We start from the raw sequence: 19747 nt of genomic DNA, 5'->3' as shown, positions 1-19747 counted from the left end.
TGGCTTCCAGAGTTTTACCAATTTATTTCCGTGAGAAGTGCTTTTAACATTTTTTGTCAATTCATTGTAAAACTTTGTAATCATCCTTGATTTTATTTCAATTTTCTCTTGTTTATTTTGTATTGTGTTTCATACTTACTTCTGTAAGCCCCATGTGATACTATGTGGTACATGGGGAACTTGTTGAGTTTCTTTTAATAATAATAATAATAATAATAATAATAATAATAATAAATAAATAAATAAAAAAAAACTAGACTAAGTAGGAGTTTAATTTTTTTCAAAATTATAATACAAAATTTCTAATTCAATATTTACATACTTATAGTCTTTGTCAACTATTAAACTTGACATCAAATGAGAGGCCAACAGCTTCTTTAACTTCAAACATAGTTTTAGAAGCTATTTCAGTTGCTTTCTCTGACCCTTTTCGCAGCACCTGATCAATGTGGGATTGGTCAGACAGAAGCCTTTGTATTTCTAGCTGTATTGGTTTCAAATATTCAATTACAGCTTCTGCAACTACTAGCTTATACTGGCCAGTGTTTAGATGCTGATTTTCAGAACAAATAATATCATGGGACTTCCCAGTACAAAGACCATGGATTAATATTAGATTGCTGACACCAGGGCGTTTATCTATATCAAAAGTGACAGCTGATGTAAAATCTGTTAAAGCTTCTTTTATCCTCTTCAGTATTATATCTGGTTTGTCTGTCAATTCAATTCGATTTTTGAAATTAAAATCTGATTTACTCATTTTTTTATCAGGCTGTCTTAAACTCTTTATTCTTGCACAATTGGCATCTGAAAAGGGGAAAAAAAATTGCTTTTTCAATTGAAAGTAAATAAATATGTAACTATACTGCAATTTATAACTGAAAGAAAACTGCTAATAATAAATCTTATATTTTCAAATCTCATATATTCAAATTTTTGAGTCAAAACTTTTTAAGCATATACCTTTCTGTGACAGTAAAAAATTAATATATATATATAAAACAGATTTTGAGCAGAAAATAATATTTATCTGAATATTTTGAAATAGGTACATGAAAACATTTCCGTAAAAACCTTTTGATGGTTCGCAGAAAACTTGGGACTTTATTTATAGTTTTTGAAGATTCAGTTTAAAAATAACGAGTAACGAACTATTATGGAATATGGACTTTTTTTTTTTTAAAATTTTAGCTACTACTTTTAGTGAAATTCTTTCAATGAATTTAGCGACTCTTTAGTTACTTTTGCAGGTGTATCTAGCGACATTTGAAAGTAAGAGTTGGCAACCATGGTGTTGCAACCCCCTTGTATTGCAGTGTAGTGTGATTTATTCTCGTTAAGTATTTTAATGTAACCCTATATATATATATATATTTTATGTAGCAGATTAGATTAGATAAAGGTTTGAAATGAGTCTCTGGCACTATCTCTGGATAGTTTCATTATGAACCGAGATTAAATCGTCGGTAATAATAATAATTTTATTAATTTGTTAATAAAACTTAGTTTAATTTGAAAGACTCTTTATTTTCATCTGGACACGATTTTGATCAAAGCTTACCTTATGCATCTTCACATGGATATGCTTGCTGTTTTCAATAATAGTGCGAACTGGAATTCTCTTTCCTTTTGAATTACAAACATATGCTATTGTAGTCATTAATAATACAGTTTTTTCTCCCTGTCAATAGGCAAGTTGATGAATTTTTATGAGAACCATATGCATTTTTGTTTATAATTGCATCACTGGAAGTTTCTGTTTTTGTTTTGTCTAACTGTTGATCGATGGCGCCATTGCTGATTATTATGTTTACAATAATTAAAAATTGGCGGCATAACACTTTCAGTTTATTGATGTTGCTTTGCATTTGCCGGTTTGTTCTTGCTTTTCACGAATTTCCTTTTCAGTGATATGGAAATGTGAAGCTTTCTGTACAAGAAGGTAAGATTTTTGTACTTTTCATATGATTTTTCAATGTGAAGAAATATGTGATGTTAATAGTGTTTTAATTGTTACTCATAATCAGGGACATAGCCTGAATTTCCATAAAGGCATGCTGCTGAACACCAAATGTTTCAAAAATTATATTAACAAATGAAAAATAGAATTACATGTATTGGAAAGTTTAACATAGTTTTTGAATAGTAATATGTTGTTTTTAAGGTCTGATTTAAGGTGTTTTTTTTTTTTTCTTAACTCATATTAGTGGTCTGCCAAATATATAATTATATATGTAGTGGTCCATGAAGTTCTAAGGGTTGACGACCACTGGACTAGACACTGCCAATGTTGGCCTCCATCCACTGCACCAGCCATTCATTGCTGTAATGTTAACTCATTGGATGATTTCTACAGACCAGATACGTGATGACAGCAATGTATATGTAGAGTATCTTATGTAGCAACACGTTTGTTATGGAAGCATGAAATAGTTAATAGAAGATTTCAGAAAATGTATGTACGAAAATCTTCTATTCAATCAATGCGAAAGACAAGAAAGCAAAGCAAAGCAAATGCCAGTTGAACATAGTGATAGCAAAGTTGTTCAAAGCAATACATATGTATATGTTAAAATCATCAGCATAACAATCAAAATAAATATGTCAAAATATTACAACAATGATGTTTCACACAAGACAATATCAAAATGACCACACCAGAAGATACAGGTGAAAGGAAAGAACATAACATAAAAGTATGCTTGCTACAATTAGGAGAGGGGTGTGCCACTGTTCTGTCATAACTGAGATAATTCAATGATGTATATATAAGCACTGTCCATTTTTAGAGGAAGCTTCGTCTGGTTAAACATGGCCAGATAATAAATAACACAATATGACAGGAATGAATAAATCTTACAGTGTACCATTTTATGAAGAATTTTAGTAATTCCAGCCAGCCAATTTGTATAAGCTTATATTTTAAGATGATATTCTGATCCATAGCTATGACTTTTAAACAGCCTTATCTGATGAAGATTTTATTCATGTTGAGGCTGAAGATGATTTATACTTAAAGAAGGAACACAATCCAAAGGCCATACAGAATTACATTCTAAGAACAATAGAGAGAATATATAATATTCAAAAATCAACAAAATTTCTAAATAAATAAATAATACTTAAAAATGAAATATAACTAATATAAGAAAATGCTTGATAATAAACAGCTCTGCATGTATAAAGAAAAATAATATATGCAAGTATTCATATGACAGAACTTTATGCCACAAAAGTTTAGCATAATCAAAATAACTTCATAAAATTTTTAAGCGAGACATAAGTTAAGAAAATTTGTATCATCTCACACTGAAAGAAAAATACAGTTCCTCTAAAAATAATGAATTAAATTAGCTTAAAAGTCAGAGTTATAATTTTTTTATTATGCAATATAAAAGCAGATACCTATTAATGGTACAGGAGTTGGAAATATTTCGCCAAATTTATTATTGAAAATTTTAACAAGGTGTTGACTTAATTGTATATGCTGCAACTGATCTTCACCAACAGGCACCTCAGTCGCCCTTAAATAAATAAATAAAAATAATTACCAAGCAAGAAAATTTAGATAGCTATGAAGCAAAACATTAACCAAAGCAGAAAATCACAGATTTATTAGACAACTTTATAGCTCTAATGCCACACCCAAACCATGAATGAGCATATCTGTAATTTCAATATTTTGTTTAAAAATTTGGCATGAACATGGTTTACAACAAGGATTCTGAACTACACTGGTTATCATAAATTAAGGAAAAATCACAAAAATAGCGATAACTCCCTCAAAAATAAGCCAAACCGTGTAAAATTTGAATATGTTGCCAAGTAACAGTAGTTGAGTAAAACTGCAATATGCAAATTAGTGGCGCTGAACTCGGAATACGTCATCTGCGAGGAGAATAAAAGTCCATGTTTGAGAGCAAGCCCACATATTTTACTGTGATAGTGACATCAGAAATGTGAGATAGCCAATTCGTAACAATGACCTCCAGGCATCATCTGCCTGCAGAACTACGATGGAAAGCCATTGAGAGACTAGAGGCAAGATACAGTCAAACAGAAGTGGCCAGATGGCTAAATGTGAGTCCTTCTGTGGTTCATAGACTTTGGAGGTGATTTCAAACCACAGATTTGGCATCTAGCAGGTTAAGCCAAGGATGGCCAACTGCTACGACGAGCGCCGATGACTGATATTTGACATTATGTGCACGCAGGAATAGAACCGCTACTCCGACTCTTCTTAGATCCTCCCTTGCTGCAGCCACCAGAAGGTTGGTGTCAATGTCAACCGTGCGTAGAAGGCTTCACGAAGGTGGTCTGTATGCGAGACGACCAGCCATTTGCATGCCGCTCACGTCACGCCATAGGAGGGACCGTCTGCAGTTGGCACGACAACATGTCCACTGGACGCCTGATCAGTGGAGGGCTGTTCTCTTTACAGATGACTCCAGGTTTAGTCTAGAAAGCGATAGTAGGTGTTATTTGATATGGAGAGAACCCGGAACCCGTTATCATCTGTCAAACATCCGTTAAAGAGATGCATACGGAAGAGGTAGTGTCTGTGTTTGGGGTGACATCCCTTTGGGTGGATGCACAGACCTCCATGTCTTTCCAACATAAACCGTGAATGCTCATGTTTATAAAGATGACATCCTTGATGCTTATATGCACCCATGTGCTGGGGCAATAGGTGATGCTTTTCTGTTACAGGACAATAACGCAAGACCACACAGAGCTTGCATCATAGATGATTATCTTCAACAGGAAACAATTATGCGCATGGAGTGGCCAGCTCGATACCCGGACTTGAATCCCATCGAGCACGTTTGGAATGCTTTAGAGAGACGTCTAGCTGCTCTCAATCTGCCCCCTCAGACTCTTGCCGCGCTTGCAACTGCTTTGCAAGAGCAATGGCTCTCGCTTCCTATGGAACTGATAGACCGCATAATTGAAAGCATCACGCATCGCTGTATGTGCTATATTGCTTCTAGAGGCGACCATATTCCATATTGAAGGCACTTTTCCTATAGCAAACTGACACCTTTGATTTGTTCATTTTATACATGTGCTAATTTCTATACTACCATAATTGTCTGGTAATTTATTTTTATGTAATTTGATGCCTTACTATATGTTGTATATAGTGGGTAAGTTTCATAAAATTCTACATGTAACTTTTTGAGTAATCGTGACTTTTGTGATTTTTCCTTAATTTATGATAACCAGTGTAGTAAGGAATTATTCTCCATGGGTTCATGGTCTCAAGAAGGGGAATGACTGACTGAAGAATGATAGATTCAAACTGTCAAAGTAAAAAAGAGCTAAAATCTCTTTGAAATCTCATGGCCAAAACGGGTTGAAAAATTAATTCAAGTATTATGCAAGCACAGCTGAAATCAATATAAAGGTTTCCTTATTTAAATTTATTAAACATAATAATTTACAAATAATTAAACAAACAAAGAATAACTTTTAAGTATAAAGAACTTTTTAAGTATAAAAAATCTTAATGAATAGTATACAGTAATACAGTGTATTAAAAAATATAAATATTTGGGAGTTTTGTTATCTTGTTGATTGTGAAACTGTGGCCAAGCAGTGCAATTTAGTGCCAATTATGGTTAAGTATTACATAACAACACATTCATAACAGCTGCCCTTTCATTTGGTGTAACTTTGTTTGATTCTCAATAAGTCATGTTTTGTTTTCATGAACACAAAGATATAAATTAATTGCTACCTCTGTAATTTTTCATACATTTTGAGGAATAAAATATGATTAAAACTCAGGACCTGGTTGCTACAGAACAGTAAGCAGTGGACTGTTCTCAGAGTTAAGGGATTCTCCATCAAAAGGTGTGCGTTAACGGACACAATATAGGCAGCTGAATATGGCCAACAAAACAGTAATAGATAGGAACAATTATTTGTGAGAAATTTGTATTCAAAGTGTTCTAAACAGAGTTTCCGGTCAAATAGGGCCCAACAGCGACCGAGTGGTAAAATTGCTGAACAGTGGTAGTTTGGCCTGGGGTTAGAATCCCAGGAAATGGGCTGGCTGTATGGGTGTTTTTGGTTTTTTCCCATATGTAACATGTTTACAAGACAATTTCTCTTTGAAAGTCCTCCACAAAGCAGGGGCGTAGCTAGAGGGGGGCATCTGTCCCTGGATGCAGACTCCAAGGGGCGCCAAACTGATGTTACGACATTTTAGAATGAAATGTTTTCCATCCTTGGCAAGCAGTAGGGGGCGCGAAATCTTCAGTTGTCCCTGGGCGCTGAAAACCCTAGCTACGACTCTGCCACAAAGGCATCTCTCCTGCTAAGCATATAGACCTTGCATGTTTTTCCATAAATAAATAAATAAAACTGGTAAAATTGGATAGTCTAATATGAGAAACAAATGAAAGTGTGTTTATAAAGCACAAAAATGAAGCAAGTCAAATACTGATTGTTTACTAAATAACGAAATATCAGTTCCTTGAAAATTCCACAGGATGATTGGTGCAATTTTGTTCAAACCTTGCAGTTTTTTTGGGGGAGGGGAGGGACAGGATAATATGCAACTACCAAACATTTTAAGTACATGCTTCAATTTCTACTTTTTCATAACGTTTTACATATTAATTAACATGTAATAGTAAATATTTATTAATTATACTAATTGTTAAATTCTGAATATATTTTACAACAATATAGTGTATTATAAAATATTAATATATTTTATAGCACACTATATAATATATTTTATAGCACAATACTTCAAATTTTCGCTTATCATTTGGAATGAATGAACCACTCATAATAAAAATGATTAAAAAAATGGGGAAGAATATGATATTCTGACACAAGCCAGACAGAACAAATCACAAAATAAAAATTCAGAACCACTGATTTAGAGAAAATGGAGTTAACATTTCTATTACAGCATAGTTTGGGGCAGGGTAACGAAGATTTAATTTTTAGTTTTCGTGCACGTATTTTATTGACACAGATTTCAAATGGTGATTTTATGCAAAACATGCATAGCTCACCTCCCAGTCTATGAAATTAATCAATACTGACTGGTGGATTCAGTGAGATACGTATTTATAAATAAGGATGCAATCAGTCTTTTGACAGAATGTCTAGTTACAATGCAGTTAAGTGTACTGAGTAGTATATTGCAAATAGGATTAGTAGCTGTAATTGCTTTCAGCAGTTTTCTTATACTGTTTGTTTTCTCTAGAAGTAAGCTGTTTAATTTGGATACGCAACTAGCCATAGTGACTGAAAGTTAGTTTGTGTGAGCAATGGTAAGTGAAAAATAATGCTGTAATTCCTTTCAATAGAACAAATTATGCTAGTTAGAGTCGATGTGTTGAAGCACTGTTTGCCACCAAAGAAATGGATCAGTTTTTAGAAAAATAACCAGATGTAATGTAAGATTTTGAAGTCGTTAAAGATGAAAATGCTTATTCATTCCTAATGGCAATGTTAAATGATCAAGTTCTGGCTTCACTTCATGGAGAAAAGTCAGCAAAGTAAATGTGGAAAAAGCTTCATACTATTTATGAATCTAAACAAGAAAATCCTTACAGGGAAATGCTTGGCAACTAGAAAGAAGATTTGTGAAGTCTTGGTGAAATGAAAAACTAGTTGCAGATATACGACTATCTGGTGCAGAAGTGTGGTATGGATACAAAAGTTTATATTCTGACGTCTCTTCCACTACAGTTTGAAAATAAGAAGATTACATAAGAAAATCAACAGAGTGTAAATTTAACCTTGGAGCTTGTTACTTCGCAATTATAGATGCAGAAGCCCTTTACAGTGATTCAAGAGTAAAGGATATTAAGCACGCAGCAAAAGATAATGTTGCATTTTCTGCAAGTCAAAAGGAATGTCTCGTAAAAAGAAAGGACATTTTAAAAAAGAATTAAGAAAAAAATTTTGTGTTTTCAGTATAGGAAACCTGGGCATGTGAAACATTTTTGTAAAGTTGAATGCAGGAAGAATTGCTTCACCAGCGATTTCCTTTAGTACAGGTGATTTAATGTCAAGAAGCTTTATTATTGACTCTGGAACAATTTCTCACACATGCTCATATAAAGAATGGTTTTCTTCATTCACTCCCAAGTCAGGAAATGTGAAATGTGCTTTGCATTCATCTACCTTAAAATTGAAAGATGTTAACCATATTTCTACTAAAGCATCCAATGGTGTTCAAATAACTATCAAAAGTGCACTTTTTACTTGTATACTAGATTTAAATGGTAAATTAATTTCAATGCGAAATATTGAAACTGCAGGTTTCAGAATGATTTTTAAGGATCAAAAAGTATTTACTGCTAAGAAAAGCAATAATATACGTTTTGGCTATTGTGATAATCGTGGCCAATATACCAGTGATTTTGTGCCTGATTATGAAGTATCGTTACTGACAAAAGAGAACGATATTGTGGCATTGTAGATTGGGTCACTGTTCCAGTATTGCACTCAAGAACCTAGGACTTAAGAACTTGCAACCATTCTGTGAAGTTTGTACTTATGCCAAACAGAGTGCTATGCTGTTGGGACAACCTAGAGCAGTGGTTCTTAACGGGGGTGGGTGCGGGAATATATTTTTGGAGGTGCGGGAGAAACCCCTACCTAACCATAAAAATTATTAAATATCATTTATTAAATTTCTTATAATAAAATATTTGAAATCTGCAATAGTGTCCCCAATATTGAAGCTCATAAAAATTGGTAGCACCTAGCTCACTTATCGGCAAAAAACACAGGAAAGAGCAGGTGCACGAAACGCTACAAACGAACGCGAACCTGGCAGCTAGGTGACAGAGAAAAGAAAAAAACTTTGTGGGAATACAAGCGGAGAACGTTATCCCAGCTTGCGCATGCGCTGAGTTCAATATGTGCTACTCCAATGGAATCTACGGATTCACAGATTTGTATCTGCATCTACTGCACCTGTGCTAGGTTGAGTCAAGCTGAGTCAACTATTGTGTCCGCGACATATGTATTGTGTATTCTGACTTGTCCAGAAACCTCTTGAGACTAATATAATTCTTAATTGTCCATTCAAGCCAAATAGGATTCAGTGATATTACAAACGTAAGAACATTATATATACAGTCAAAAGTCTTTAATCCAGACGTCCATAATCCGGAATGATCTATAATCCGGACCTCAAAGTTACAAACTTTCTGTGCATGCGTCAATGCATGCACATAATACCTTTACGCATGCGCATAATACATTTACGCATGTGCATTTAATGTATAACGGACGGTATAAGCTAAGCTAAAATTATCTAATTATCTATTTCAGTTAACGTTGCAGATTGCGTTGTTCCTTAATCTTTGAATTGGATCCGGCTTGTTATTTTTTGCAGACCGTTAGAGCAATTTTATAAAAGTAAGCTTGAACTTTCAATTATGTCAAAAAGAATTTCCGATTCTGGAGCTGCCAAAGGATCTACAAAGCAAAAGCATGTTTCGATGTCCATCAAACAAAAAGTGGAATTGCTGCAAAAAAATGGATAAAGGCATAGCCTTTGTTTCTCTAACTATTCCGAAATCTGTTTATCAATTTCACGCTGCTCTGCGGGGGTGGGGAACATCGCGGCAAACAATGAACTGGAAGTTGATCTGTCAGCACTATTCTTATCTTCAGGGCAGATGTTTTTATTTTATTCGGTTTATAGTTCATTACTAAATGTAGTATTTCATCTCGATGTACTCTGATATGATTTAAATCAAATTCATTGTAAATATCACGAATACACATCAAATAGTTTTCTGGTTGCAATTTTCTAATTCTGACTATGCGTAATATATGCTTTACGCATGCGCGCGTTGAAAGAAATGTTTAATAAAGTAAACAAATAAATATTTCTTTTTGTAAATTTTGATACCCTTTAGATCATAACTGCTCTTTATTTCATAAATTACGGTTTCATATTTTTAATTTTATAATTTCTGCATGCCATCTTACCAGATTTAGAGTGATGATCTATAAACCAGAAAAACCGATAATCCGGAATCGCTTTAGTCCCGACGAGTCTGGATTAAAGACTTTTGACTGTATAATATTACATAATTTCTAAATAATTAAATCGATTATAGTGAACCCCACTATCTCAAAAAAACGACAATGGAATGATAAGTATGCCGGCTATGGGTTTACCTGTACAACCGAAAAAGATGGCACGCAATGACCGCAATGCATCTTATGTTCCAAGATATTTTCAAACAGCAATCTCAAACCATCAAAGTTATTAGAGCATTTCAACAGTCTGCATGGTGGCGAAAAAGCGCATAGCATGAACAGCTTGAAGTCAAAGAAGGCTCGGTTTGATACCAGTGGAACTATCCTAAAATTGTGCGGACCAGCAATTCAAAAACCTTTATTAGAAGCGTCATGTCAAGTGGCATATATATGTGCAAAAAAAAAAAAAAAAAAAAGAAACCTCACACGATCGCTGAAGAGTTGGTCAAACCTTCTGCTTTAATTATTGCTAAAACAGTTTTATATTGGGAAGCACATAAAAAACATCCAACAGATTCCATTATCGAATGATATTATACGATCGCGAATACAAGATCTCAGTGAAGATATTTTAATGCAAGTAATTGAAGACATAAAAATCAGTCCACTAAAAATAAGCATGCACCTGGATGAGTCAACTGATGTTGATAATAGTAGCCAACTTTTGGTATTTGTTAGGTATGTGAAGGAAAAAGAGGTGATAGAAGAATTTCTATTTTGTGAGCCACTGGAGATGAATACGAGAGGAACTGATGTTTTCAATTGCATCAAAGATTTTTTTACTAAATATCAATTACCAATGAATGTGATTGGCTCAATATGCACTGATGGAGCCCCAGCAATGTTAGGCAAAAATTCAGGATTTTTTTCACACATGAAAAGAGAATTACCGGAACTTATAACAACGCATTGCACTGCATGTTGCATCGTCATGCACTTGCATCAAAAGCATTGCCAGAAAGTTTAAAATAGTATTTAACTACAGCAGTAAATGTAGTAAAATATATCTGAGAGCGAGCGCTTAATCATCGCATTTTTCGTGCATTTTGCGAGGAAATCGGTGCTGATCATACCATGCTCCTATATCACACCGAAATACCATGGTTATCTAAGGGTCGCATGCTTAACAGAGTTTTTGAATTGCATGAGAAAATTATTCAATTACTGACTAGTCAAAACTGTTATTTAGTAAAATATTTTGAGAGTAATGATGCAATGCTGAGGCTGGCCTACTTAGCAGACACATTTAGCCATTTAAATGAATTGAATCTATCAATGCAAGGATTTGGTATAAATATAATAATATCTAGTGAAAAATTATCTTCATTTATCGCAAAATTAGAAATTTGGATACGTCGAGTAGAAAAGGAGAATTTTGCAAACTTTCCCTTGCTTGATTCTGTTATTGCGAAAAATGAAAAGAATACAATTATACCCAACATTGTAATACATTTGAGACGATTGAGCGAATCATTCAATGGATATTTTTCTACCGGAAATATTACTAAAACTCAGAGATGGATACTGGATCCATTTCTATTTGACTTAAATTTGATGGATGATAGTGATCTGAAAAAAGATCAACTTATTGAAATACGTGTTCAAAAACTAAAGCGAGAAATCGCTTAAATGCAAGTGATGACTTACGCGTATGTCTTTCAAAAAAGGAACCTCGCTTCACCAGTATAATAATGAACAAACAACAACAGACTAGTCAATAATAAAAATAATATTGTTTTGTATTTATATAAAATGTACAATGTTTTTCAATAAACAATAAGTTTCGCAAAAAATGTATTTTTATAGACTAAAAAAATTAAAACACATTTTTCAATGGGGTGCGGAGATATATTTTCAGATTCAATGGGGTGCGACTCGCTAGAAAAGTTAAGAAACACTGACCTAGAGACAAAACCAATGGTTACAATACACACAAATGTAAGTGGTCCAATTATGCCAACTATACCAAACACATGAAAATTACTTCATGACTATTATTGATGACTTCTCGCATTTAACTGAAATTCGTTTTATGAAAAGAAAAATGTGATGTAGTAGTCGAGATGAGAACTTTTCTGAAACCAAATTCTTCCATAACAAAAATTAGATGTGATAGGCAAAGAATATTTAAGTAAGGAACTAGCAACATTTGCTTCTAAACGCTATATGCTATAACTGATCCTGTTCCTTCATATATTTCATCATTAAATGGTGTTGTGGAATGATTTAACCAAACCTTCCTAGAGAAAGGGCGGGCTCTGATTTTTTGATCAAAACTTCAGAAGTACTTCCAAAGTTTTATACTAAATATTTTATGTTGAATTGTATCTTTTCCTATCTAAATAAACCTTTACTTTCAAGTTCAACAGAACTTCTGAATTATTTATGTCATTAATAGTACAAATTGTACACTTATGATGCATGCACATGTTATTCTTTATTTTTATTAAATCAGTTTCTATAGTCTTCATTATTAATGATGTCGAATATTGCTTGAAGAGTTGCATATTCCAGATTTTTTATGTAAAGGCAACAACCAAGGTGTAAAAACTAACTGTATTAAAGATGAACAAGTAGTAAACAGCTTATGAGTATTAGTCCAAGGGCCAAGTGGTATCAAATCCAGAAGACAGAGAAATAATCTTGAATGGCTGAGAAGTATTCAATTCAGATGTTGCAGCAGCAGTTTTAAACTGAGGGATGGTTTCCAGTGAGTTCAATGAGTAAACTATAATTTGGCTAAAATTTCAGGTTAAGACAATGACTTTTTTTCTGTTAAGTTTCTTTTGATGTACTTCTATAAGATCCTATTTGGTTTCAGAGAATAAAATAATGTTTAACTGAAATGATGAAGAAGACTTTGATGAAGTAGATTTGGTCTGTTGGTCTACTTCATCAAAGAATTCGTACTACTCTGGTGATTATGGAGAATACCCAAATTTTATTATCTTTTTTTTTCTTTATCTCATTGTAGTTCAACCTGAACACAGCATTTCGTTATACAGTGTTAAAGTATTCAGTTCGTAGGAAGCAATAAATAATTTCAATAAAGTTCTAAAAGTTGATGTTCAAATTAAAGTTTTTTTTTTTTTTAAATTCGATGGTAAAATTTCCAGTAAAATTTGTAGTGATTATAATTTTTTACTACTAAAAGAGGTAATATTGTGTTACATTTTTAGAAAAGTTCCAGTACCCTTATTAATAAAATGCCCAAACAACAAAAAACTATTCTGAAGCGACTAAGAATTTCATTAGGAACTAAAATAAAAATCTTAGACTGTCTAAAGAGAAGCAAAGGTCACATATCTGTTGGCAAAACTTTTGGTTTAATCTTTTATTTCCCCATGGGACTTTTAAGTCCCATCAATAATATTGGTTAATTATGTCCCAATGGGACTTTTATGACTCAATTAAAAAAAAAAAAAAAAAAAAGCAGTGAGAAACTTAATGTGAGATGTTTCTCATGCATAAAGAAATATAATAAAAAAGTTACAATCTCATTTTAAAAAAGTAAAGTAATTTGGGACATAAGAGTTAAACATAGTGACTACAAGAACAATTAGAAAAAATAAGAATTCCATTCGACAATCAATAATTTCTGGATCAAAACTCAGTTCTAAAACATCTTGTTATAGTCGAAATCCTATCTTAGAGAAAACGGAAAAACTGGTGTTTTGGATAGAAGACTATTGATGGGAAAATTATAAAAGAGAAAGGACTTGGAATATACAACCAATTTCAGGAATTGGAACCATCAACAAGTCTTCAGGCAACGAAGAAACTGGAATTTAATGCAAGTGAGGGATGGCTGACAGATTTTCTAAAAAGACACGCATTTCCAAATGTAAAAATAAAAGAAGTAGCATCAGCAGACAAAAATGCTGCAAAAAAGCTTTCTGGATAAACTAATAAAAGTAACTGTATTATGTATTGGCCCCAAGGCGGTAGCGGAGTAATAGTAAAAGTGCATGGAGATTTTAGGATTTAGGTATTTTGGATGGAAATGCGGATTTTTTGTAAAGTTTTGAGGCAATGATAATATTTTTCAAAGATTTATTTTGTGGTAACGATCTTTTAAACACGTGTTTCAAATGACATCAGTTTTAGTTTATTATTTCTAATCATTTAATCTATTTAGTATGTTATTTTTTAATTATTTGCTCCTTTAATTATTTTTAATTACTTAATATGTTATTACTCCCAATAAAATAATTAATGCCAATGAAATGGGATTATTCTGGAAGAAAATGCCTGAAGAACGCATATAGCAAAATCTGAAAAATCAGCTGGTGGTTTTAAAGAGGCCAAAGATTAGGTGACGTTCTTGTTTTGCAGTAATGCATTTGATAATAAAATGTTAAAGCCTCTGTTAATCAACAAATCCCTCATGCCACAAGCTTTTAAGAGGTAAGAACATTAAACAGTTTTCTGTTGAGCAAATAAAAAGACAAGGATAACAGCTGATGTGTTTACAAACTGGTTTAACAACTGTTTTATTCCTGGAGTCCAGAAATATATGGAACAAAAGGGTTTGGAATTCAAAATACTTTTGCCCCCCCTCGTGAATAATGCACCCAGCCACCCAGTACTAGATTATCAAAATATTCAGATACTGTTTTTGCCACTTAATATCACCTCGCTAATTCAGTCACTTGATCAGGGATTATAGCAGCATTTAAAATGTACTACATAAAGCAAATGTTTAAATATATTTTAGATTCAATGAAAGAAGGAAATTTGACTGTTATGGAAGCATGGGTAATGTTTACAATTACGGATTGTATTACACATGCTTCTTTTGCCATCAAACAGCTGTGCCAATCGGCCTTGAAAAAAACATTTGTCAGTATGCATCAAAAGTGAAGTTTAATAGTACAAAAATCAGCTGTGTGTTCTGAAATTATAACTCCATCAAGTGCAATTGGTAGTAAAGGTTTTAACAACATGTAACCGGCTGACATCGAAGAAGTGATGCGAGCATGCTCTTTGGATGAGGACAATTTGATTTGATGAGGACAATTTATGAAAGTTTATGATAATAAAGAAGTCTATAATGATGAAGTCGAAGGTGAAGTTCAGTCATTAACGGCTGATTTAATTTGCGAGGGTTTGAAATTTGCTACGTGAGAATTTGAAATTTGCTACAAGTATGGAACAACATATACTTACTCATGATCCTGACATGGAGTATGCATTAAAATTTTAGTGTAATCTTAAATTGTGTGTAGCTGAATATCAAGAATTATATAAGCAACTGAAAAAACAACAGCAACCAAAAAAACAAAAACAGTTGCTAATAACAGACTTTGTAACAACAAAAATCTGACAGAGGCCATTAATAACAAGCGAAATTCTTCATTTGATTCAAACCCAACAGTTGTGCTAGACATATTTGATATATCTACTGATGACAGCGTTTTTGATCTAGTTCATAGTAAACATGCACGCTTGTTACTAAGTAGTGATGAATAGTTGCAAAATTGATTTTATTCCTTAACTCATTTTAAATTTTTATATGTAATTATGTATTTATAAGTATTAATTTTTATATGTACTGAATTTTCAATGTACACTAATTAAAAATTTTTTGTAATAAAAATAAATTGCTTTTGTTTTCTAAATATGTAATATGAATTTCATTATTACTTTTTTCCCACTGCTTTTTGGGAAAATATTTAGTGTTTTTTTATCTTGCATGATTTTTCAAAGTTGCAAAACATATCCCCAAGTTTACCATACGTTGCATATATTTTTTTACACAATTTTTTTTGGGCATTGTTTTGGAAGGAATGTATTTAGCATGTAAAAAAGAGTTGGGTGTATGCTTTCAAGCACATAATGTAGTAATAATAACTTCTTATAACAGAAACCTATCATCAACAGGCGAAAGCAGACAATGTTAGTTACTTTTACAAATCATATTTCTTCAATTCACATTTTTTTAAACCTAGAAATATTGCTAAAAATGAAGTGCATCTTAGAATTACATATTTTTCCAAATTACTAATTACTGCAAAGAAATTAAGCTCACTCTTGGATGGACAGCAAACATGGTGATAGCTACATGAGTTATGGATATTAATGAGTTGAAAAGATGACAACTGGCATCGCCGGTAAGGAACATTTTTCTCACTCTGAGCTAACAATCACAGATAATGCTATATGGGAAAATTAGCACATCACAATCAAGAAGATGGAATCTTTTTGGTTATTTCATCACATCACACATAGAAATCTGAAATTCTGAAAATGTATGTGAAAGATAAGTTATGCAATACTTTGATTTTTGAAATGAAAGGGAAAAAAAAAAAAAAAAAAACCACATGTTGAAGCATTATTAAAAGCTTCTCTACAGATATCAGACTGACGGTGAAATACTTATGCAGCATATCATCGTGGGAAATGAAAAGTGTAGCTAGTTGTCAATGGAATGAAATTTCTGGATAAGAACGACGTTTGGTTGGTGATGCTGATGAATGGTTACACGTTCATTTGAAGGAACTCATTTGCCATGGTATCTATGCCAGACGTACTAAGCCAGATGGATTGAACAGCAGTATTATAATTACTCATAATACATATTCCATAAATAAGAAATTTTGATTTCCCATTGGTTTAGGAGCCATTAAATTTTATAGTACAATTACATTATAATATATCATATTTTTAAAGCTCAAAAATATTTCATAAAATTCCATACTTGTATGCTAAGATATCAGCACTTTGCAATACAGGGTAAAGATATAATCCAAGTGGAAAATGTTCTAAAGTAGTTGATTTTTCCTAAAAATAAAAATTAAAGTCTCTTACAATTTTTCAAATTTAATTTAGAATTTTAAAAGATGCAATCAACATACGGTAAAAAATAATAAGTTAACCACAGTAGACAATGAGTCAAATGCATACAGAGTATTCACACTAAATGCATTAACATAATCATTGTAGTTTTTTCCTGCAAAAGGAATAAAATTTCTTGTACTGTTTCTTTTGACTGGCAGATTGTTTTCCTTTGATCGGATTTGATATGTTTGTATATTAAACCTTTTAGAATTCTCCCAAATTTGCATATAATTTAATAAAACACCTGTTATGAATTACATTTTTCTTCTAATGCAAATATTATCATTTTACTGAGGAGAACAAATCAGAAATGGATGAATAAGAAATAGGAGGATGTAAAACAGAGATTTCTTTCTACTCTTACCTTTTTTATGAATTTATGATTTACTTCTCAAAATATTCTCTTGTTCAGCAATTCAATTATTTGACAGCTTTTCTTACTGATGGAGGTTTTTCATTCTCATGTAACTAATAAAGGTGTTAGAAGTTTTCCATCTTTACTATATATGAAAAATTATCTGATTAAAAATAATTACAATCTTGTTGGCATTCTATTTTTCTCTTTTATTAGTTACATAATTACTTTGCTCCTTAACAAGTATAATTTTCAAGTTGTTGCTTTCCTACAGAAAAAAAAAAGAGAGAGAGGGTAAAGTTTTTTTTTTCCCTGTTAAAATTTCATATTAAAGAAGAATTTTAAATTGTTAAAGTATAATTTAATAAAGTATAATTTTCAAGCTATTGCTTTCCAAACAAACAAACAAACAAAAAAAAAAAAAAAAAAAAAAAAAAAAAAAAAAAAAAGAGGAGGAGAGAGAGGGGGGTAAAGTGTGTGTGTGTGGGGGGGGGGTTAAATTGTGGGGTGGGGGTTATTACCCTGTTGAAATGTTATATTAAAGAAGAGGAATTTTAAATTGTGGAAGAAAGAAAGAAATATGGGTAATCATTGTTGGCCCTTAATTACTCTATTAATTTTTGTTTAGCTATAATTATCTAAAGATTTCTTCGGTTGATGAATTATATTTTCTTGAATACTTCTGCACTCACCAAAAACCACTCAACGAGTACATAGGTTAGTGACACTGACTACCATATTGACGGGCTTAAGTTCCAATTCTGCAGAAGACATGAACTTTTGTATCTGTGAAAAATATCAAAATATCATGGTGTGCCAAAAGTCCTCTCAAGAGACTGGTGGTAGGAGAAGAAGGATGAGAGACCCTCAGACCAACCTCCGGATGTTTCCCCCCAAAACTAGGTTGGAATTACCCAGTTAATATTGCAGGACCATACTAGTACGACCAATGGTGAAATTCTGGTACCCATCCCCTTCTGCATGCACCTGCACTCACCAAAATTTACCAATTTATGTTCAAAATTTCAAATTTATCTTTTTAAACCATTTTTCTCAAAAATTTTAAAAGCCATATTTAAGACTTTTTTAGACCTTTTATTTTTATTTTGCTTCATGCATGGCACCATAATCGCTTCTTCCTTTTCTTTCCCCTTTTCTTTTGACTTTTTATTTGAATCTTGTATGGGAATGATAGCAGTTGCTGAGCCATGCCTGTCTCGCTGTCATAAACTATGTCTTAAGCCTATGACGTGTGCTTTGCAGCACCTGTTAAGTTTGACGTATTTGTGAATTGCATTTTCTTTTGCAATTTCTTCAGTTTCTAGAATTTACAAACTCGAAAATTATCGGAAATTACAGAAAAGTGAATAATGTCTTAATTATCACACAAGAAATAATATATTCTTGAAACAATTGTGTAATGGAGGCATAACACTGAAAAGATAAATAACTCATAAACATCAGAGAACCAAAAACCAGAGACCATGAGAAAACAGATCCTGGGATATGAGGAATAAAAATATACCTAAAAATATATCTACAGTTTGCTTCATTCTGTTGCAGTGAGATCACATTGTTATGCTATGTGATTTAGCTTTAAAAAATTTAGAATAAATGTTAATTTTCAGTCTATTGACTGAAAGTGCATTGCATACATAGTAACACAAGTTTTCAAATTGTTTGCAATTTTTAATACACTTCATAAGTGTGGAATTGAAATGACATTAATTTGTTTTATTAAAAAATAATTCCTGATTTACATGCATTTTATTTGTTTTTGAATTATCTGTTTAATGTTCAACCCCTCCACATTATATATAAAAATTATGAGATTTTGTTTTTTAGTTTAAATTGCTTTAAATCACAGAATTTCTCTAAGCAGAGTATTTAATTTTATTTATACATATAATTACTTATTTAATTATCAAAATAAAAGCTAAAGGGTTAAGGCTTATAACTTAGGAAGGGGAACTGATTGGATGCATACTTAAAAAATATTTTTTTTTTAAATAATTTTAATATGAACATTGCAAACAGTAAATTCTCTCAATTAATATCTCATTTAAAAAAAAAAAAAAAAAACTATATCTAAATCGAGTTTAGAATATAGAATTAACACTGCATGATTTTAAGCCAGTATGAGAATAAGTATATATATATTTCTCTGAAACAATTTTAAAATTATTATAATGAATGAATAAGATCCCAAGCCATGAAGAATTTAGGGCTTCTGCAATACTTCTTAACAATATTCGAGATTAGATTTATGGAGGCATTTGAAAGAAAATGTGAGAGTTAATGTGTCTAAAACAGAAAAGTGCTAAAACAAGGAAGTCTTCACTCCATAATGTTTATATTTTCCTTAACCCTTTGACTACAAATTTAAAATAAATTTTTTTAAATCCTGTTTCCTATTTAAGTGAACAAAATATGTCATAAATAAGGTAAATTTAGCATTTGGGATTTTTTTGAGAAATGGTTTTTAAGCCAAAGGCTGGGGCACATGCATCCCAGCCCTAG

General features: G+C 32.2%; 1 protein-coding gene across 2 annotated transcripts in view; it reads right to left on the bottom strand.

Moving 5' to 3' along the window:
- Nucleotides 1–252: 252 nt before the first annotated feature.
- Nucleotides 253–19747, bottom strand: part of TrpRS-m (Tryptophanyl-tRNA synthetase, mitochondrial) — a 46999-nt gene continuing 27504 nt past the window's right edge. For both annotated transcript variants that reach the window (XM_035361180.2, XM_035361179.2), the window contains 3 exons: nucleotides 16733–16815; nucleotides 3406–3524; nucleotides 253–807 (listed from right to left, as the gene is read on the bottom strand). In XM_035361180.2, the coding sequence (XP_035217071.1) occupies nucleotides 335–807; nucleotides 3406–3524; nucleotides 16733–16815 (675 nt within the window). In that variant the 3' untranslated portion in view covers nucleotides 253–334. The remainder of the gene's footprint in view (nucleotides 808–3405; nucleotides 3525–16732; nucleotides 16816–19747) is intronic.

Source organism: Stegodyphus dumicola, chromosome 11, assembly GCF_044657685.1.
Source record: "Stegodyphus dumicola isolate Sdum_Otavi_A_Nest chromosome 11, ASM4465768v1".
NCBI lineage: Eukaryota > Metazoa > Arthropoda > Arachnida > Araneae > Eresidae > Stegodyphus > Stegodyphus dumicola.
This window is presented reverse-complemented; position numbering and strand designations above follow the sequence as displayed.